Source organism: Colobus angolensis, unplaced genomic scaffold, assembly GCF_000951035.1.
Source record: "Colobus angolensis palliatus isolate OR3802 unplaced genomic scaffold, Cang.pa_1.0 Scaffold226, whole genome shotgun sequence".
Lineage (NCBI taxonomy): Eukaryota > Metazoa > Chordata > Mammalia > Primates > Cercopithecidae > Colobus > Colobus angolensis.
Window position 1 is genome coordinate 4,223,959 of NW_012115444.1, and position 23,392 is coordinate 4,247,350.

The 23,392-nt window shown below is 34.1% G+C and overlaps 1 protein-coding gene across 1 annotated transcript in view; it reads left to right on the forward strand.

Annotated features, from left to right (window-relative positions):
- RTKN2 (rhotekin 2) overlaps positions 1-22,174 on the forward strand; it is an 80,753-nt gene extending 58,579 nt beyond the window's left edge. Inside the window, exons 8-12 of the mRNA XM_011944105.1 lie at positions 365-471; positions 1,395-1,526; positions 13,867-14,032; positions 18,965-19,072; positions 20,378-22,174. Of these exons, the coding sequence (XP_011799495.1) occupies positions 365-471; positions 1,395-1,526; positions 13,867-14,032; positions 18,965-19,072; positions 20,378-20,913 (1,049 nt within the window). The 3' untranslated portion in view covers positions 20,914-22,174. The remainder of the gene's footprint in view (positions 1-364; positions 472-1,394; positions 1,527-13,866; positions 14,033-18,964; positions 19,073-20,377) is intronic.
- Positions 22,175-23,392: the final 1,218 nt, after the last annotated feature.

The window sequence follows — 23,392 nt, forward strand, 5'->3', positions numbered from 1 at the left end:
TTGAAAAACATAAATTACTTTATTAGAATGTTTTTATATTAAATTAGATCATATATTCTCTGAACAACTTTCATTGAATAATTAAAATCAAACAAGAGACTAAAGAGTTCATATTTATTCAGGTGGTAGCATGCTGTAAATGATCAGTTATAATATTATCCTGTCCTTTCTATTCTCATATTTGATTTTCTCACTAAATATGGCACTAGTATTTGGGTAGGATGAATCTTTACATAAAAGTAATTCTAAAATATGTTCTGTACAAAGCAAAACAAAATTGTAAAAAGAGAAAAATCAAAATGTATGATGACCTTAAATAAACTTATATTTATAACTTGATTTTTTTTCTTTCTCCTTTAAATAGAGGAGTCTTCATTTTGGCTTCCCCTATATGGCAACATGTGCTGCCGACTAGTTGCCCAGCCAGCTTGTATGGCTGAGGATGCATTTGCAGGATTTCTTAATCAGCAGGTTAGAGGACTTTAAATATCCTACAATTGTAGCTCTACTTTAAATCTTAATATACTGGCAGTTGTTTCACCTTCTGATACTGAGAAGTATTTTTTAAGCCTTTTTTTAAATGTCAGTTTTCTAAATGTTATCAGATATAAACTGTAGGGGATGTGGGGTGAAAAGAATGACAAGGCAGAGAGGGATCTACTGCAATGTTGATGGCTAAGGTGCTACCTCTCCATGCTCCTCTGCTTCATTAATAGCAGGAACAGGATAATCAGCAACAGAGGGCTCCTTGTGGAAACTGATGAGGTCTGCTCAACACCTTTTGCATAAAGGTCTTTCTGGCAGACAGCGTTTGGCACGGTTTAGGACTCGGAGCTTCCAGAGCTGCCTCTGTGCCACCTACTCCTGATTTATTTATAACCATAGTTATTTATATTCAGTAAATAATTAATTGTGAACTTCAATGAATCAATAGCTTTTTCTAAAAGATTCCATTAGGAGGAAAGAAAATTTGCATTCTTACAGGGTAGTTGACATTTTCCGATACTCTGAGAACAGTAAGGGAAAATAATATTTTGAACATACAGAATTGTTTTTATAATTTTCCTGAGTCATTTGATGAATTGCAATAGAATTCTAAGCACTAATTTTTAATCAACTAGCTTTTCTAAAACACCATTGATCTATGGTTTTATGTGTGTAAAAGTTAGGTGGTGATCGTTGCCTCCATTTCACTTAATGCCTTTAATTCCAAACTTTTCTTCTCTGATATTAACATACTCTTGGATTTGGAGCAATGGACCTTTTGTATATCAAATTAATGGATAATTCTATCACATTTTAAAAATTCTAAATAATTTAACTTTGATAAGTATTTTGATGAATTTAAAGTGATAACTTAAAATTGATAGTCTCTTGATTTTTTTTTTTTCCAGCAAATGGTAAAAGGTCTGATTAGCTGGAGAAGGCTGTATTGTGTTTTGCGAGGAGGTAAACTCTATTGTTTTTACAGTCCAGAGGAAATTGAAGCTAAAGTGGAACCAGCTTTGGTAGTACCCATTAACAAGGTAAAGGAAATGCTATTTTGAGAAAAAAAGATACATCTTAGGAAGTTTGTTTTTGTATGTGCAGTTTACATTGTTGTTGTCTTATAAATAAAAGAAGCACTGGTAAAAACAGATTACTTCATAAATACAATTTAATCTGTTTCTGTTTTTCTATTAGAGCTTATCTGTTATAAGAAAATGTATATTTCCTAAGAAAACATAGTAATGGACATCTATACCAGTAAATAGGTTTTAAAGCAGAGAATGTAACTCCGCATTAACAGTATATTTAATTTTTTTATGAATTTAAGAGATTAAACATAAATTGTTTAATTGTTTAAGCTCATGTTATAGTGATGCTCTTTCTAGTTAGTATTCAAATGAAGCCATAAAAAGACATTCTTGACTATACTTTCTGATTTCTTATGGGATTGATGGGCAATTGTCCAATCTTGTGTCAGAATAGAAAAGCCTGCCAGTCCATTTAGAATAGTTGAGTGCTTATACTGCATTTAAAAAGTAGTACCGGCCGGGCGCGGTGGCTCAAGCCTGTAATCCCAGCACTTTGGGAGGCCGAGACGGGCGGATCACGAGGTCAGGAGATCGAGACCATCCTGGCTAACACGGTGAAACCCCGTCTCTACTAAAAAAATACAAAAAAACTAGCCGGACGATGTGGCGGGCGCCTGTAGTCCCAGCTACTCGGGAGGCTGAGGCAGGAGAATGGTGTAAACCCGGGAGGCAGAGCTTGCAGTGAGCCGAGATCGCGCCACTGCACTCCAGCCTGGGCGACAGAGCGAGACTCCGTCTCATATATATAGTGGTTTGATACAAAGGAGACTATTGAAATCTAGCTACAGTTTTTTCATCTAGAATCCTATAGGACAACTTTTCAATATAACGCAGACTTAGTTTCTTCTATTTCACGGTCTTAAATTTAGCTTTGTCTATTATTCAAGTCTAGTGTTGATTAGAGGATTTTTCTTTCCTCAATTTTTAGAGCATTCCTACTCTAGAATAATTGCATTTCTAGACCGAAATACCATGGTTTTTGCCTACAGGCTGCCCCTAATTGTTTCTAGTTGTTCTACTTTGCTTGTCTTTGGCGTGGTTGAAGTGTGTGATGAAACATGAGGCATCACATTTGTTCTCCTCGTCTTTGAAATTATCCTTGGCCGGGCGCGGTGGCTCAAGCCTGTAATCCCAGCACTTTGGGAGGCCGAGACGGGCGGATCACGAGGTCAGGAGATCGAGACCATCCTGGAGAACACGGTGAAACCCCGTCTCTACTAAAAATACAAAAAAAAAAAAAAAAAAAAACTAGCCCGGCGAGGTGGTGGGCGCCTGTAGTCCCAGCTACACGGGAGGCTGAGGCAGGAGAATGGTGTAAACCCGGGAGGCAGAGCTTGCAGTGAGCCGAGATCGCGCCACTGCACTCCAGCCTGGGCGACAGAGTGAGACTCCGTCTCAACAAAAAAAAAAAAAAAAAAAAAGAAATTATCCTTTAAAGAAGAATGTAAAGTTGTATGTCCTTTTATATAATAGTTGTATTCCTGAAAACCTGTGGGTACCAGTCTACTAATCTATAAAGACTTGAGTTTAGTTTCATGATGTTTTCCAATAATAACATTTTTGTCTATTATTTCTATTCTGCTTTTAGAAATTACATTGCTTTTTACCTACAGGAAGTCTTTTAGTGAGACTTTTTATTATATAAATTCACCTAATTTAACTGTTTTGTTTAAACTGTTTTGTTTTGACAAAACAAATAAGGACATAATACCTCAGTATTATAATGAATCTGTTTTGGCTTAGAAAAGTAGGTTTTTGAAATATATAATTTTATTAATGAAAAATTGACATGCTTTTTTCGTTACTTGCCAACTTTTTATTTTGTTTGGTTTGTGCGGAGTTGTCTTTCCTGCCAGTTTTTCACACTTCAGTCTTTTGAAAATTTCATATGGAAAAACTGAAACAGAATAATGAACACCTGTATACCATTCATCTAGACTCTTCAGCTGTTGTTAACATTTTGTCACATTTGCTTTCTCTGTAGTTAAAATTTTTTTCTGAACCATTTTAAAATCAGTTGCAAATAACATTTCTTCTCTGAATATGTTAGCATATTTCTCCTAAAACCAAGGACAGTTTTTCGTAACCATAATAGTATTGTCATGCTCAAAAAGTTTGTTGTTGATACTTATTATCTAATATACAAAAGAAATTGCTCTAATTGTCCCCACAATATCCTTTCTAATTTTTCTTTATTGTTTGATCCAGGACCTCATCAAGGATCATGTACTGCATCTGGTCAGCATTTCCTTGGATTCCTTTCATCTAAATTGTGCCCTTCACCTTCTGTCTTTATTTATTTATGCCTTTCATTACATTGACTTTTTTTTAAAGTCCAGGCCAGTTTTCTTCTTAGAATTTCTCCAAATCTATATGTAACTAATTATTTCACTAGATTCAGCTTAAATAATTTTGGTAAAAGTTCTATATATGTGATTATGTCTGATTTGACTTTTACTAAATAGCTGAGGGGTAAAAATGAAATCCTAGTTTTTTTCTTCTATTTTATACCATAGAATATTCAATCATAAAATAAATTAAAATGTAATCTAAACAAATGATATTTTTAAAGTCATTTGTTTTATTTGAAGACAGTCTAGAAGGACTTCAACTCGCCTTATCTCAGCCCTTTAAGATAGGCAAAGCAGGTATGGCAGCCCTGTTTTACAGGTATAGTATTTGTTTTACAAGTGAAGAAATAGACTTAGAGATCGGATAGAACTTTCCAAACTAGTAAGGAAAATTATATGGCTCACCCTTTTCCTAATGAGTAGGAAAAAATAGATAAAAATTCATGGACTGTTTTTGCTATTTCCTCTTAGGCATACTGCTACACTAGATTTGGAAGGCAGAATTAGACTTTTGCCTCTCTTCGTTATCACTGTAAATCAATTTTGAAAGTTAAAAAGTAGTTGTAAAATGAAGTTCTGAGCATGAAGCCACAGTAGACTTATAGGCGATGGCTTAGACATGTGTGGAAACTTTATGATTTAAATTTAAGAGAACATTTATAATAAAACTGTGTTATTGTAATCAGTGTGTCTGTATTTTCAGTCTGATGACAAGGATCTAATTCCAGAAAAGTGGTGACAATGTTTATATGGCCTGACTGAATTGACCTTTTTTAATTGATTTACTTTTCCTTGTGGTAATAAAGGCTGATGGCCAGGTGACTAATGAGATTTTGTAGTCAATCAGTGCCATTGTTAAGATGACTGAAATCAGCAGACTTACAAATTCTAGTGTTTCTTCCACAATTGGCCATTACATATCACAGGAAAATTATTAATTTATTAATTTGTATAGATTTAGCCTTGTATTTGGAGACAATGTGAGCTACATTTGACCTTGATGACTGATGACTCAACTATCTCTTCCATTGTACATAACTTCTATCTAAAGTACAAAAGAGCATTTTAAAATTAGAACATGAAATAAGAGTTAATGTTGGAAAGATATATTTATTATTATTATAGATTATAAAAAATATAATTTAGTTGTTAATCTCAAAGATAAAACTGATGACAAAGTATTCTGTTTTCCTTCTTTGCAATATTGCCATCTTAAGTTTCTCCAGTGTTGGTTTCCTGTGTTTTTCTCTTTAGAAGCTTTTTTCTCTTTGTAGTTCTTACTTGTACCTCAGGCTTCCTTTGAATTTTTCCATTCACCTGAAAACTTCCCACTTGATAGTGAATTCACTGATCTTCTTATTCAAAAAATCAAGCACTATTCCAGTCAAGAAATATATTTGTTACTTCCTAAAACATGACTGTTATGTAATTATTTTTCCTTTTAAAGTAATTTTTGTTTTTGCTCAACTTACAAAATGATTCAAATGTACAGAAAAGTTGAAGAAAAAAAAACTATACTGATGGCCCATGTATATACCACCTAGACTCAGCAGTTAACATTTTGTCGTATTTACATTATCTCTTTGATTAAATCTATATTTTTTGATGACCCATTTGAACTTAAGACTTTGATATCATGATACTTCATTCCCGAATACTTCAACATGTAACTCCTATTAATAAAAATAGGGGCCTTTCATATATATACATAATCGTAATACCATTATCACAGTTAAGAAAATTAAAAATAATTTTCTTACGTCACCTAATATTCAATCCATATTCAGATTTTCCCGTTTTCCCAAAATGGCCTTTTAGCTCAGGTCTTCAGTCCAGGATTATTCAGGGATTATGCATCCCCTGCAGTTCTTCTGATTTGTAAATGAGGTCTAGAGGCTTGATTGTGTTTATGTAAAACATTGTTATTAGAAGATTTTATGATTGATGACAGACAAGTACTTTATAGAGCCTCCCATTAGGAGGCTCATGATGTCAGGTTGTCGCCACTGCTGGTGATGCCCTCTCTCCAACATAAAGTAATCTTCCCTCTTTACAACTAGCAAGCAGTCAGTGAGGAGACGCTTTAGCACTGTGTGACTGTCTTGGTTTCCTAACAGTCTTTCACATAATGGTTTTAGCCACCTGTGATTGTCTTTGCCCCTAAATCAGTTATTACACAGGAGATTCTGGGTGATTTTCTCATACTACTTTCCTTCTACATAGGTCCTTCCTTTTGGCATTCTTTTTGTGAAGAAGTTTTTCTTATAAACTAGGGGTGAATTACAGTCTCTTGTGAAAAGGCGGGATAAATACTTGATATATTAATTGCCAATTTTCAGGGTAAGAAGTTGGTCTCCTGTATTGGTGTTGCATTGGTATTGGTAATATATATTGGAGCTGGTATTATCTCTCCAGGGGTAGCAGATGAGTGTTATCTTCCTCTCTGCCCTACCTTCACTGTCTCATATAGTGATAAATTCGTAGGTTTTTAATCTATTCAATGTTTTAAATTACTTGGTTTTTAATTTCTAAGGTAGATGTTTTGATTGTTTTTCTTACCTTGCACATTTGTAAGGGAGACATGTTATTAGCATTTTCTTTTTGGTTTTTTGTTTGTTTGTTTAAGGCAGGGTCTGGCCCTGTCACTCAGGCTGGAGTGCAATGGTGCCATCACAGCTCACTGCAGCCTCCACTTCCCAGACACAAGGGATCCTCCCTCCTTAACCTCCCTAGTAGCTGGGACTACAGGTACATGCCACCACACCTAGCTAATTTTTATATTTTTTGTAAAGACAGGGTTTCACCATGTTACCCAGGCTGGTCTCAAACTCCTGGGTTCAAGCAATCTGCCTGCCTCAGCCTCCCAAAGTGCTGGGATTACAAGTATGAGCCACCATACCCAGCTTTTTAGTATATTCTTTTTTTTTTTTTTAAATTATTTATTTATTTATTTTTGAGACGGCGTCTTGCTCTGTCGCCCAGGCTGGATTGCAGTGGCGCGATCTTGGCTCACTGCAACCTCCGTCTCCTGGGTTCAAGCTATTGTCCTGCCTCAGCCTCCCGAGTAGCTGGGATTATAGGCACCCACCAACATGCTCGGCTAATTTTTGAAGTTTTCTCTGTGCCCTGTTGGTAGTGCCTACAAAATGGATAGCTACTGACCCGTAACTATTATTTACCTAAAAGTTTTAATTACCCCAGAATTTTTTTTTTTAAAGTAGAGACGGAGTTTCACCATGTTGCCCAGGGTCGTCTTGAACAATGTATTCTAAAATAAACAAAAGATAAAAGCCAGTTTGGTATTTTCTGATACAGCAAGTAAGGATCAAATAAAACTTTTAAGAATAGTATTTCTCGGCTGGGTGCGGTAGCTCACGCCTGTAATCCCAGCACTTTGGGAGGCCAGCATGGGCGGATCACAAGATCAGGAGATTGAGACCATCGTGGCTAACAGGATGAAACCCCATCTCTACTAAAAATACAAAAAATTAGGCATGTTGGCACACACCTGTAGTCCCAGTTACTTGGGAGGCTGAGGCAGGAGAAGAATCTCTTGCACTTGGGAGGCAGAGGTTGCAGTGAACTGAAATCATACCACTGCACTCCAGCCTGGGCGACAGAGTGAGACTCTGTCTCAAGAAAAAAGAATAGTGTTTCTCTTTTAGTTTTTAGTATATTTCTAATGGTTGATCTCTAAGATCTTTAAGCTTAATAATGTTAAACATTAAATACAAATCAGAGTTTTTTGTCTTTTGGTTGTCTTCTTTTCTCATGAAAATAATTTTCCTTAATGCTACTTTAAAAATTGTTTGAAAACATAAATTTCACAGTTGCTAAGGTATATAAATAATAGTTCTGTTATTTAGATCACAGGATCTGTTCTTAAGCTATAATTCTTGTCCTTCTAAATGGCATTTCCTGTAAGGCTAAGTTAGTTCATTAATTTTCATAGGGAGCCATCTGTGGAAATAGTCACATTAAGGGAAGAAAAGCCTAAAAGCTTTTCCCCTCCTATTTTCAATCCAAATTTGAAAGGGTGATTTACTTCAAAGTGATTGCTTCAAATTCAGAAAACTTCACAAGAATGTTCTTGAGCAAGACATTCTCAGTAACAGGTACTTAACTGAATTTCCTACACATTATAGAAAGCATTTTGTTAACCAAAGCTTTATCTGTTGTCAGTAGGGTGAGGAGTGTGATGGTTAAAAAAAATTGTGAGTCTTTGAGATCAAGCCTTTTCTTGTTTTAAATATCATATACATCATTCATTTTAATAAAATCGGTACTAAACAAGTCAATAACACTAGTTACTGTAGTAGACCTTGGTTAAATTGTTTTGAAAATACTTTTTAGCTATTATATTTATCATAGACCCTAGAAAGCAGAATTATTATGGAGCACATGGGATTTTAATCCAATTATGTTAGTTTCCTTAATATCTAATCATATCAACTATTCAGATTTTTAAAAGTAAATATAACAAAAATAATTTTTCAAACATTTTCCTGCAGGAGTTTACATCTGATTTAATTAATATAAATTTAAAATAATTACATTAAACTGATACTAGTCATACCTCATGGCTGGTTTAACTTATAGCTATGGATTACATATTTCAAACATTCCTTGTCATATATATGAAGGTATCCTTTTTTGTCAGTAGAGTGTATATAAAGTCTAAAACTTGTTCTTAGCACCAACATTTTGTCTTCATTCCTGATTAACAGGACTTCAGATGAAGCACTTTTCAAATAACTCATTTATCTTTACAGCATGTTTGTAAGGAAGATATGAAATATTATCTGCATTACAGACAAGAAAGAGGCATTAATAATAGACTGACTTTGGTTTTTGTGTTTGTATTTTATTTTTTGATTGTTTACTTTGGAAAAAAATTCAAGGTAATTTATACATAGAATAAATGAACCCATTTGTACTCTCACACATTGCCTCCACATTACATATATTTTGAAGCAAATCCTAGAGACCGTATCATTTTGCTTGTAATATTCCAGTTGTCACCCTTAAGAAAATTTATGCTTTTATATATAAGTTGTCATATGTAGATATAATTATATGTAGTTAATATATCGTCAAAAATCCAGGCAGTCTTTAAAATCCCCAGTCTCAATTTTTTTAAGTTTTTTGAGTTAGGATCCAAATAAGGGCCACATATTTTATGGTTGATTGATTAGGTCTTTTAAGTCTCTTTAGAAAAAGAAATGCTTATACATTGTTGGTGGGGGTGTAAATTAGTTCAGCCATTGTGAAAGACAGTGTGTTGATTCCTCAAAGACCTAAAGACAAATACCATTCGACCCAGCAATGCCATTACTGGGTATATACCCAAAGAAATATAAATCATTCTGGAGATCATTATCCTTAGCAAACTAACACAGCAACAGAAAACCAAATACCACATGTTCTCACTTATAAATGAGAGCTAAATGATGAGAACACATGGACACGTAGAGGGAAACACCACACTCTGAGGCCTATCGGAGAGTATGGAGGGTGGGAAGAGGGAGAGGATCAGGAAAAATAACTAATGGTTACTAGGCTTAATACCTGGGTGATTAAATAATCTTTACAACAGACCCCCGTGACACAAGTTTACCTATGTAACAAACCTGCACTTGTACCCCTGAACTTAATACTACTACTAATAATAATAATAAGGAATATGTTGGCTTATGTTTACTCACACCCTCAAACTCCCCCCTTCACACACACACACCATGCACAATTTATTTGCTGAAGAAATTGATATTTTATCCTACAGGGTTTTTCCGTAGTCTGGATTTTTCTAGTTGCATCCCTGGGTTGCCATTTTTCTTTTCTCTTTTTTTTTTGAGATAGAGTTTCGCTCGTGTTGCCCAGGCTGGAGAGTAATGGTGTGATCTCAGCTCGTCGTAACCTCTGCCTCCCAGGTTCAAGCGATTCTCCTACCTCAGCCCCCCTCCAGTAGCTGGGATTACAGGCATGCGCCACCATGCCCAGCTAATTTTGTATTTTTAGTAGAGATGGGGTTTCTCCACGTTGATCAGACTGGTCTCGAACTCCTAACCTCAGGTGATCTACCTGCCTCTGCCTCCAAAAGTGCTGGGATTACTGGCATGAGCCACTGCACCCAGCCTGCCTTTTTCTTACATTTTTGGATCATATTCAGATTTGTTCGTTGGTTAGTAAGAATACATTTTAGGAAGGGTCATATACTTTCATCAAGAAGCATATCATATATCTAGGTCTTCTGCTCATCTTAACAACCACTGATGAGCATCATTTAGATCCTTTATTTCATTAAGGATTGCAAACCGGTAGCTTTTTTGCATTGCTTATAGCTGCAATGTCTCTACTTCATCAGCTCTTTGGTTACCCTGAAGTACAATTCTTGTAGGGAAGACAGGATAAGTGCTTGGGTTTTTTTGGTTTGTTTGCTTGTTTGTTTTTTCCCATTTATATGTCAGTTACCAAAATAATGAGATAGTTTCCTACTGTCTTTCATAGGTGACCAATGAGTTAGTTTTTAAATATCATTATGAATTTTTGGATTTAGAGACAAGCCATGTGTCTGTCCATTGCCGTTGCTATTCTAATCGATGTTCTAATTGTCCAATGTTTGACTGGTAGAAGCCCCTTAGAGTTGACTCTTGAATCCTTTTGACGTAACCCTAGGAATCTTAGATTTCTGATAGGACAAGATATTCCTGAATCATCTTATACATTTCCTGGCCCAGGCTGAGGATCAGTCATTTCTTCAAAAAGCTGTTTCCTTTTTGTAGTAAAGAGTATTTAGAGACCATAATCTGGGTGCATTTTTTAGGGTTGTATCGTCAAAAGTAACATAAATAATTTATAAATCTAGTCTTGTTCTAGTAATTTTCCATGTACAGGGAAATGAAGAGGTGGAAGGAAGTACAGTTTTAATTTAAAATAATAATTTTTTAAAACCTAAATGAAACTTTCCTGTGACTTTAGAGTTTTTGTTTTATTACAAAATTGACTTCCCAGATTATGTTTTTATTGATTTCACTTGGCATTCTCTAGGTAACACCACCATCTCATGGAGTGAAAAATTGCAGACTGACAAAAAACAAACCCAGCTACAGATTAAAATTTCACAGTGAATAATCTCAAATCTATTTACAAATCAAGGAAAGTTGACTATAAAACCTCCTAGATCAATTAAAGTTTTGAGATTAGCAAAAACAATACAGGAAACGCTAGGCTTAATAGAATACTTCTCACAGAACATGTTTCCTCATAAAGAATTGGATTGGAGATTATTTCCAGGAACTGGGCCTTTCGGTACAAAATTTTTAAATCATTATTTGAGTTGTTCTTTTCCTATTTCATTTGTTTATTCTTTAAATATTTTTTAGCCATTTACTGAGTATGAGGCAATATTTTAGGTGGCAGAAATATGGGGGAAGGCGGAGAATTACCAAGTTCCTTGTTTTCATACCCTAAGAGGAGATACTTCCCTTATGTAAACACATAAGCCTGTAAATAACAGTCCTAAAATTCACCTTAATGTTTTCTAATCACTCCCTTTTTTGAGAATTGAAGACCTGAGCACTATTGTTGATATTTTCCCACACTGAAAAAACAGCTTGCATGAACTGTCTGACACTCTAAGAAACTTTACTTGTATTAATCACTTTTTCTTCAACACGCAATTTTTTGGTTAAAAATTTTTCAGTAAATTATTTTGGATAATAACATAGAAGTTAATTCAAATTCTGCATTTCATTTGTACCTCTTGAAACCCTCTCATGTTTTAAAAATGTAGCGATATTTATGGCTACCAGAATTAATGGAGTATATATAGTAGTATTTATATATTTTTGCATTATATTCTCTTAGAAGGATATAAATGATTGAGTTCATCAGATTTTCTATGTAGTGGTTTCATTTGAAATGAAACCTTGGTAAAAATATCCAAATTCATCGATAAAAATCAAATTTCCCTTATTTAAAAATTGAGTCCACTTTAATCCTTTATACAAAAAGTAGTCAGAAATGTTTATTAAAATGGAATTGGTGCAGGGAAGCACAATTTCAGTAACAAGAATACTTTTTATTTTCTAATACAATAGAGGGTTTTCCCCCACTATGATTTAACCTTTGATTAGTCTGATAAGAGTAGCATATCAAAGATTCTTCCTAGAGCTTAAGTCATTCTCTGCTAGCTACAAAGCTTATAGATAAGCTTTATATTCACAGTGGATGATTAGGTGCATCTTTGGGCTCCAAGGATACCATTTAGGGCAAAATCTGTTACGTAATAAAAATAATTACTTAAAAGAATTAATTCACGAAGTATATTACCAAGCCATAGAAGTGTAAAAAGACTCTATTATGATAAAATCAAGATACTGGGCATAAGTCCCATTACAGCCCTCTAAAGACACTCACATTCCTAGATTTCTACAGTGACAGGATAGACTGTCTCTAACATGGTTAACTATCGTTATATTTTGTGATACTCTAAAGGTTCAAAGTTATGTTGCTCTTTATACAACATACATTTTTCCCCTGTGGCTTTTAAATAAGAATTTATTCTTTCAGAAAGGAATTCCTTGCGTAGTATACATGGTGTTCACCTGCCTGTATTTATCCATTTTTTGGGGAATGGATAGCTTTTCTTCCTAACCCTGCTACTTCTGTAATGACCACATAATATCCACATTATATGTATATGTAGGTTTTGGTGTGTGACTGTATAGCCTCTCTTCACACTTTACTCAGTGAAGAATTTCTTTCTATTCTTAATCAGCTTTTATTACTACCAGCCAAAATATTCTTGTCACACATTACAGTAGGCTTAACCATGATTCTGTTGAACCACTATGTACAGTGCAGTAGCCACTATCCCGTAGTGACTGTTAAGACACTTACAATGTGGCTGATCCAGATCGAGATGTGCTGTAAGTGTAAAATACAAACTGGATTCTGAAGGCTTAGTATGAAAGCCTAACGTGGCTCACATTGTATTTATACCAGACAGCATTGCCCTAGAATAGTGTAAATGAATCATTATCTAGGCATCAAATCTCTATCTTTGTGTAATAGATAGTTCTAGTACAGACTTTATCCCCCAATATTCCTTGGTCAAAACCACATGTAGTTGCTAGCTTACCATGTGGCATGGCTGTGCATATGTGTGACTTGAGAATAGACTTCTCAGAATCTTCTAAGTATAGAATCAGTAAGTGTCATCATAATGGCATATCTAGTATCACTCAGAAAAAAAGGTATAGACTGTCAGCGTGAATGAAACCATTGCGTTTGTGGTAGTGTTGTACTTAGCACTTTAAAACTAATTTTAACTATAAGATTATATTACTTTATGGATCTTTAGCTATGAACTTTGTAAATGAATGTTACATACAAAATAAATGTTAATGAGGAAAACCTAACTTTTGCTACAGTAAACACTAAGTTATGGTTTTACTGCTTTAACTGATAGCACTAGATATGATGCATGAATATTAGAATAAGAAACATACTTTACTGATTATGTTATTAATTTGAAATATAGTTAATGTATAATCCACATTACAGTTACGACATGCTGTACTTGTTTTATTGGAAATTTTAAGATGTATAGAAAAGACAGCAAACTTCCACTTAAACTGAGATAGATCAAAACAGGGGTTATGTTTTAATCTCATGTAATTTAGCATACGTGCTATATATAGCTTACTTTAAGACATTATTCAGTTTTTTTATATAAAGCATTCTTTTTAAAAAACCTTCTAGATTGGAGTTTGAATATTAAAAATTCTCAAAATTACATGTTTTAAATTTCAAATGATCAGCAATAAGATCATGGTTACATCAGGTGTAACTATGGTCGCTAAGCAATAAAACATTTGTTTGATCATTACAGAAATTTTCTCATGCAAAACTCTACTTTTTTTCTTAAATTTTAGGAAACCAGGATCCGGGCAATGGATAAGGATGCCAAGAAAAGAACCCATAATTTCTCTGTCATCAATCCTGTTCCTGGACAAGCTGTAACTCAGATTTTTGCAGTTGACAATAGAGAAGATCTTCAGCAGTGGATGGAAGCCTTCTGGCAGCATTTCTTTGATCTTAGTAAATAGATATTTGGATTTTTTAGTTGTGTATTTATGTAGCCTAAAAGGATGTGCACAGCAGTCTTACAATTATAATCTTATAGTTTGTAGCAAAACTTTTTTATGTTCTTGAAAAAATGGTAGTATATCATCAATGCAGTGATGCTTTTTGCTCTCAATCTCTTTCCAGTGCCTGACTGACTATTGTGTAGTATACGTTTGGATTCTAGCATCTCTACCTCCTACTTTTTGAAGCTCCTTTGGTCACTAAAACAATCAGACCATATTGTCTCAAAATGTTAGGATTTAACTGTTGAAGGCAATGTGTTTGATCCAGGGATAAGAAGCCATTTGAGAAACAAAAAACTTTTCCAGGATAATGATGATCCTAAAATATTGAAACATTCAAGAGTCTCACTTTTGTAGCCTTCCCTTAACTCCAGATGCGTTACCATCTTCTTGGACATCATCCAGACAGGTTTTTTTTTAAAACCACACACACATGATTTTCTCATCTCAATAATACAGTCCAATGACATGGACATAAAAACAATGGGATGGTAATGTAATAGGACTCTAGTGTGTAAAATATATGAGGTTCTCATATTTCTCAAGGAGGAATTTTATCAACAGGAAAATATTGAAATCGTAACAGTTCTTTGTGTTTACTGACAATAAGTCTTAACAGCATATTATCATTATATTGAAAATGTAGAATGTTGATAATGTCTGTTTCTGATCAAACAAAGCCTACTGATGGATACTACCAGTATTTTGTCTATTGAATGCTATTCCATAGAAAGTTGAGACATTTCCAAAAAGAAAATTATTTCTGAAACTCATAGAAATAATCCTAGGGATGGACATTTTAGGAATTCTGTTTTCTGGAGCACTAGGAAAAAGAGGTAATACCTGCAGCCCTCAAGTTAGAAGCTGGGGAAGAGGCAAGAAAGGGATCTAAATTTATGGATTATTTCCCATATAACAGATTATTTCATTTATTTCTCTTAACACTCTTGCGGGGTAGAAATTATTTCCCTTTGCTCTGAAGATGAGAAAACTTAGGCCTGAAGAGGTTTCTGGTTCACAACATTGAACTAGAGGATTCCCTCCATGGCTTTCTTGGATTGTTTAGGACTTGTTTTCCTTAAGTATCATCCCTAGAAACTCAATAAATGTTCAAATATTCATTTCATGCTTATCAGCGTGTACCACATTTATTTAGTTAAAATTTTCAGGCCAGGCACGGTGGCTCATGCCTGTAATCCCAGAACTCTGGGAGGCCGAGGCAGGTGCACCACCTGAGGTCAGGAGTTCAAGACTAGCCTGATGAACATGGTGAAACCCCATATCTACTAAAAATATAAAAATTAGCCAGGCGTGGTGGCACGTGCCTGTAGTCCCAGCTACTTGTCGCTTGAAGCTGGGAGGTGGAGGTTGCAGTGAGTCAAGATCTCACCTGTACACTCCAACCTGGGTGACAGAGCAAGACTTGTCTTAAAAAAACAAAAAACTCAGGTGTGTAACTTAAAAGACAAGAACTTCCTTGCTTTTGCTAATCATAGCTAAAACTTTAACCATTTTCCTAAATGCTCTGTCTTAGAGAATCCGTCTTATAAATGACTATCTTATGTTTAGAAATGATTCTGATATTTTTATTTTATTTATTTTATTTTTATTTTTATTTTTTTGAGATGGAGTTTCGCTCTTGTTGCCCAGGCTGGAGTGCAATGCCACGATCTTGGCTCACTGCAACCCCCGCCTCCTGGGTTCAAGTGATTCTTCTGCCTCAGTCTCCTGAGTAGCTGGGATTACAGACATGTGCCACCACGCCCGACTGATTTCGTATTTTTAGTAGAGACGGGATTTCTCCATGTTGGTCAGGCTGGTCTCGAACTCCAGACCTCAGGTGATCCGCCCACCTCCATCCCCCAAAGTGCTGGGATTACAGGCATGAGCCACCGCACCCAACTATTTTATAATTGTTATGTGCATAAAAACGGGGGGAGAGGTAAATGAAGATGATGATACCAAAATCTTGTAGTCTAGATATCAGTTACTATTAGATGATCATCTCATGCTTTCATTCTCTAGATTATGTGAAATAATTTATCATGCTAAAATGGGGATTTGAAGGAATAAGAATCTCATGACGTTTTTGTACTGTCAACATAATAAGTGATGACAACTTGGTTCTTGGGTCTGGTTACTTTTTTGGTATTTAATGCTTTTTTGTATAAAAACTGCCAACCTATGTAATTTTTAAAGTACAAATTCTATTACATTTATACTTCAAAATTCAGAATTCATTGTGTATGGATATATGAAGCAAAGATGGAGGTATTTATACCATACTAAAAAATTGACTTGTACTTTAAAATTTTAACTTTCCTAGTGACAGGTGCAACCTCTAGTGATTCTGGTTGAAGTCTAGTACATAGAACAAAGTACAGGATAGATATTCAGGGCAGAGTAAAGTAAGAGAAATTTAATATTAAGAGCAAATCTCAATTATTTGGCGCTATTTAAGAATAGAAAACCAGGAGGGTGTGATAATTAGAACTCAGGAGGAAACACTTATGGAAATATATCTGTTTAGCCTGAGGAAGAATAGCCTTGGGTGGATGTTGGTGGCAAGGGGGATGTAATAGCTATTTTTAATATTTGTGGGTTAACAAACATGTAAAAGACGAGTGACGTGTTCTGGATGGTCAATAGGAGTGGAGCAAAGAATGAATGGTAGGTCAAAGATATCAAAAATTAAGATAGATTTGGAACATTAAAATTTTTTAAATATTTAACAGTATAAATATTGAGTTACATTAGGAGCGTAGCATAAAAAATTATTTTGACTGGGAATACTGTAACAGTGAATGATATTTTAGGAAACATCTTCAATATATAAATTGTTATGTGAACAAAAGATACCCATTTAATATTTCATATTGCGCCCTTGTTTTCATGTTAGCATATTGGCTAGCATGTATAGCTATGCATAGAGATTTATTTGCTGGCAAAATCAATGGTTCAATCGTGAAGTCTTGACCCATGAACACATTTGTACCTCTGACTTGAGTAACACGTGGAATAATGTGGCATTATATTCCAGTTTTCATTGTAACTCGTATTCTGATACTAGTTTAACAATGAAATGCTTTCATTTATCAATACAGAGAAGATACTGTACTTTATAATAATTTTTCTAAGAATGTGACAGAAATGTGTGCAGTCTAAAGTGTTTCATTATTTTTCCATTAGATATGGGTTTTTTTTCCTGCCCCCAAGAAGAAAAAAACTGACTTTTATATATTTATCTATAAAAGGAAGTGTGGGGAGGAATAAGTTACCAGATCTCAGATCCTAACATTCTAGAAATCAACCTTTGAAGCCTTGTACTCAAGAATTTATTCCCTTCATCAGTTGCTATGTGGCTTATTTTGAAATTTTTACCATATTCTGTGCTTAGCATCATAATAAAACATACTGAAAGGCTTTTTTATGTTTCTTAACTAATGATGGTGGATTTTAAATTTATGCATGCATTATCATATTACTGTGATAGTATATTCAACTACAAACAACAAAAATGAGTAATTTTATTAAACATGAAGTATCCTTAGTTTTTAAGTCATAGAAAAAAATCAAATTGGATATTAAATATGGACATACAACATAGGTTATTACATTTACTTTTCTACTGGTATAAGATAGGCTATAAGAAGGTGAACCTCAGTAACTTACTCTTATAAAATTAATATATAGATATGTAGGAACTAGCATAGTTGCTATCCAGCATGCAAGTGCACAATAAGTATGAAAAGATTAAATTTTTAGACATCACTCAGGAGAAATCTAAAAAATTTAAGACTAAAATAGTGTGAATTAAAATAAAAATTAATGTCCACACTTAAATTTTAACTTAATAGTTGAAAGATTTTATTCAAGAGTATTTTTTCTTATTTCAAATGCCTTTATTTAATGTGTCCTTCCTAAAACAAATTAGACTCAGAATTTTATTGAGTGATATGACTTTATAATAATAGGTTTTTATATACCTTTTAAAACCTAAATGAAAATACAGTGTTTTTCTAAAGTTAAATGATTTTGAAAAGCATGATAATCATCTTAAAGGAACAGCTATTAAATCATTTTTCTTTCTTAATCAAAATTTTCATAGTTAAAACCATTTTTGAGAACCTCACTCGTTTATGTTTTTTTCTATTTCCTTCTAGGTAACTATATTTCAGTTGATTGTTTAACCTTTCAGCGTCTTGAGTAATGTTTAATATTTAAAAAAGAAAACCTGCACAAACTTTTGCAATAAATAGAAGTTTTAAAGTAGTTATTAACCATTTAGTGAAATAGTGTTGTATTTAATAGCCTAGAGATTTTAGCCTAATGTTTGCATAGAAGTATTTTTTTTTTTTCTTTTCTTTTTTTTTTTTTTGAAACCGAGTCTCCCTTTATCGCCCAGTCTGGAGAACAATGGTGCAATCTCAGCTCATTGTAACCTCCGCCCCCAAGTGATCCTCCTACCTCAGCCTCCTGAGTACCTGGGACTACAGGCACCTGCACCACCACACCTAGCTAATTTTTGTATTTTTAGTAGAGAAGGGGTTTCCCCATGTTGGCCAGGCTGGTCTTGAACTCCTGACCTCAGATGTTACCAGTCAGAAGAAACCTAGGCCTTCCAACCTGCTGGGATTATAGGCGTGAGCCACCGCACCTGGCCGAACTTATTTTTTAAATAGATTACTTTTATATTCAGAACTGGACTTTGAAATTATGGATAGTACTAGGTTTTTCTGCAAGCCTCCCTTAAGGAAGTGCTTTATTTATAAATTCACTGATTTTTATTCAAAGCAAAAATGTATTGCTATCTATTAAAAATGAAATACATATCTTCACATTTATGTTTTAAACCGGTCTACCTTTTTTCTGTCTGTCTTAGGCCAATGGAAGCATTGTTGTGAAGAACTTATGAAAATTGAGATTATGTCACCACGGAAACCACCTTTGTTCTTGACAAAAGAGGCAACCTCAGTCTACCATGATATAAGTAAGTGGGGTTTGTCTTTTCTGTGCTGCAGGATAACAAAAACAACATTGTCCGTACTCAACGCAGCCTATTCTATTGACATTAAAACGCTAAAATTTTCAGGGCACAATCAAAATGAATGAAAAAAGACTATGATTATAGACTAAGGAACTCATGTTTAATAGATGAATTAATACAGAATAATGAATACACATCTTTTCATAGTCTGAATGCTCAAGATCAGACAAAAAATTTAAGGCTTAAAATGAGTAAAGGTGCACTGAAAATAAACATTAGCTGAGTAGCTGATGAAAATTCTGAAAATAAACACTTGCAGATTCTAAAATGTCATGTTCAGTAATTTTTTTCTGTATTTTATTAAATTTGTTGTAAAGTAGTGTTGATAGATGCTTATAAATGAATGGAAGCTTTCATCTCTAGCCAGAAAAAAAAATTGGTTAAGTTTAATACTTTGGAAAATTTTAAATTTCTAGACTCACTTTTATTCAATTTCCCACACCTTGAAGGGTGTTTATTTTTTGCCGTTGCCTCAGTAAATAATGTTGTGAACAAGAGCATGTCAGTCTAAATTCTGTTTAATTTGCCCCTAATGTATCTGTACTTACATTCACTTTAAAATGTTAGGTTAAAAATGGTACATTTGGGTTCACACATTTTAAAATATCAGTAATTCACTTAATAGACATTTATCTCTGTTATTTTATTTTTCCCAAGGAAAATTTCACCCACCGCCCTTATTGCCAAAGTGGTATGAGGGTATTACTCTGTTCTCCTGAGTTTTTGGTTTTAAGCATTTTCCCTTTTAACAGAGACTTTGCTGGTCTACAGGAAAGAATACTCATCCAAATACAGTCATCCCCATATATATCTAGCTTTTATAAAAAGGAAATCTCTTACCTAGCAGTCAGAATAAGGTTTTAAATCCAAGAAATGTTATCCCATGTATACTTAATGTATAGAATTTTTTAGAAAACTCATATAACTCCACTTTGAAAGCTGGATTTTGCTGATTTATATAGGAATATATTTATACATGTGTATATATTATGTACATTATATGTATGTTATATATGTTTTATATATATACTATGTATTATGTGTGTTTACATATATAATGTATGATTAGTGCAGTGCATGATCTTTTTAGTTCTGGTGGTGTGGTTATTTTTACAAGTGAATGTTTTCCTTATCATAGTCTTTGATGACCATTATATATAGCATACTAGTTTCAAAAAGAACTTATTCAGATAAAGTGCATACTGGTTTTGAATTTTTTCATGGTTTTTTTTCTAAAAATTATTATAGGCATTGATTCACCTATGAAACTTGAAAGTTTAACGGATATAATACAAAAAAAAATTGAAGAGACAAATGGGCAGTTCCTTATTGGTCAGCATGAAGAATCCTTACCACCTCCTTGGGCTACACTCTTTGATGGTAACCATCAAATGATCATCCAGAAAAAGGTACTGTCTCCTGCAAGTGAGCCATTACATGATGAAAAAGGGAAAAAGAGACGAGCCCCGCTTCCTCCTCCTGGTAAACTTCCATTCAGCTTAAAATCACAGAGTAACACAGATCAATTGGTTAAGGACAACTGGGGAAAAACAAGTATATCTCAGACACCGTCTTTGGATACCAAACTATCAACCCTAATGCATCACTTACAGAAACCAATGGCTGCTCCTCGAAAACTTCTCCCTGCCAGGAAAAATAGATTAAGTGATGGTGAGCACACAGACACTAAAACCAATTTTGAAGCCAAGCCAGTGCCAGCTCCAAGGCAGAAATCCATCAAAGACATTCTGGACCCTAGATCATGGCTGCAGGCACAAGTTTAGAAACCTCTTAATGATAAAACATTTAACAAAATCTATAACTGTGAAACTTAATTCAGAGGCATTATAGAGTAATGTAATTATATAGGTAAATATGATAGTGATTTATACCAATAATTAATAAGCCATTAGGTATAGAAAAACATTTTATAATGAAGAAATGGATTTCTCTTTTTACTCCTGATTTTCAGAATGTGAGTGATTTTTCCAGCAGTGTGCAAGAGGCAGTTTCTAGACAATATCCTAATTGTTGGAAGGGTTAATTTATTCCTAAATTAGTACCAGGCAGTGAATAAGCCCTAGGCGGAATAAAGCATTAAAATTTCTTTTGGGGAGAGACTGTCTAGTAATTTAAAATGTGTTAAATATGAGCCATATTCTCATTGTGAGAATTTTAATACTAATGGAATGTTTCAAAGGTTTTATTCAAACCACAAATTATAGAATCCACCCAAGAAAATTTTCTTCTTAGCATTCTGGAATTCTCATCTAATGGTTCACTGGCTCTCATCTATTGTTTAACTCACTAGTTTATAGGCCTGAGCTTTTAAATTCCTGGGATAAATTTTGGAATATTAAATTCTTCATCTTTAAAGGGAATTTGTAATGTGCTATTCAAACTTGTTTCCTTGATGAGCCCTGAAATACTGTTGACATTAACTTTCATAAATGAAGCATAACACTTATTAGAGAAATGGTAGATGAAATGCTCTTTACATTCAATTTTCTGCATGTGGTGCTGATTTCCATTGTGACTTTGGAATTTAGGGAAGTGAGTAGCTGATCAACACCTTAAAATTCATTTAATACTTACTTAAAAAGAAGGTGGCAGATTCAAAAATATCAGAAAAGTTGGCCATGGTAAATAATTTTCAGAATTCTTTTTTAAAATTTTAATTAGATTTCCTTTTCCTAGTAAGAGTTGATGTCTGCTAGCAGTATTTTTCATTAAAAGTCATATTCTTACAACAATGGCATTGGAATCATTTCCATAGGAGGTAATTTCCATAGCAACTAATCATAGTGACCCAAACAGGATTATAAAGTCAAGTGAGGAATAAATAGCAGAAAAATACCTTAAAGGAACAAAAAAATCCATTTTTTATAATAATGCTTTTTGTAAACAAGAGCAGAACAGTTTTAAAAATCTAATCAGAATTTCCAAATAAAACAGTTTCCATAAGGTGTCAGCAACAGCACTAAAAATCTCAAATTACACTGAACCCTAAATATCATTGCAAGAAATAAAAAATTAAGAATTAAATTGCTGCCCCGTGTATAATCTCGAGATCTTTTTAAAGCTAGGAAGAACTCTGTTTGGATCAGAACTACATGATTACAAAATAAAATGAACACTTGACCAAAAAACCGCATTAATTTAAACGGGGCCTTTCATTATTTTCAGATAGCAGGGTCTTTTTCATTTATAGAGAATGATGTAACTGCCAGGACACTTTTGTTTGCCCAGGACTCCTAGTAAGTATTGAATCGTGAGGGGACTGATGATAACAAAAGGTTTTTTGTGACTGGTAACACCAGGACAGACACAGGTTTGGGTGAGAAGAAAATACTATATGCCTGCTTGATGGCATGTAGAGATGATCACATGTGTGGAAACCTTAAAAAGTGGATTTATTTTTCTAACTAGAAGGCTCTCGTAAGTTTCTGTTATGATTGCCATTTAATAAATGACATTAAAAATCTAAAGGATAATGTTTGAATTTTTTGGTTATTTTTTAAAACCTCGTTGTTTTTGACAGCATTTGTGATCGTCATTGCCACTAAATTATTGAGCTAAAAGATGCTGCAGGCAAAATTGTTTCTGAAGCTGGCATCTAAGGATTCTTTTTTTTTTCCTAGTTGATGCCTGCCTTTATTACAAATCAGTATTAAAACTTCCAGATTATATTTTGTCGTTGTTCATCATGCAAATAATAGCAGGAAGGATTTAAGTGGTATAAGAAAAAGAAAATATTCATATAGAAATTACCTGGCAGTTATGCCCTCAGAGCAGAACTTTGAAACAGGTCTGAAGCCCTTTTTACCTAGAACTATAAAAGCCTGAGCAAGGATCACCACCTCCTCCCCACCAAATTATTCAGTCTCTTTCTTATGGGCCTGGTGTCTTCGGCTCCTGAAATGCTAATTTACCACTTCCCAAAAGAGTGTAGTTATAATACAGAGTTGGTTATTTTCTTTCTTTCCTTTCCTTTTGTCTTTGTTTCTTTCTCTGGCACCCTCTCCTCTCTCTCTGTCTCATCCCCCATTCCCACTTGCCCTCTGTCTCTCCTCCTTCCCTTCCTTTACAGTTTAAAAAAAAAAAAAAATCTAAAAATAGTTAAGCACTGGGTTAAAGAGTGTTTCAAAAGAAGTGTTTGTTTTCTCATTTCTTAAACCAGAAGTTTATGACAAAGAAATATGCCATGTAATATGAAAGCTGCTTCAGCCTTTTATGAGCTTTCACATTCCTTGTTTGTCCTTT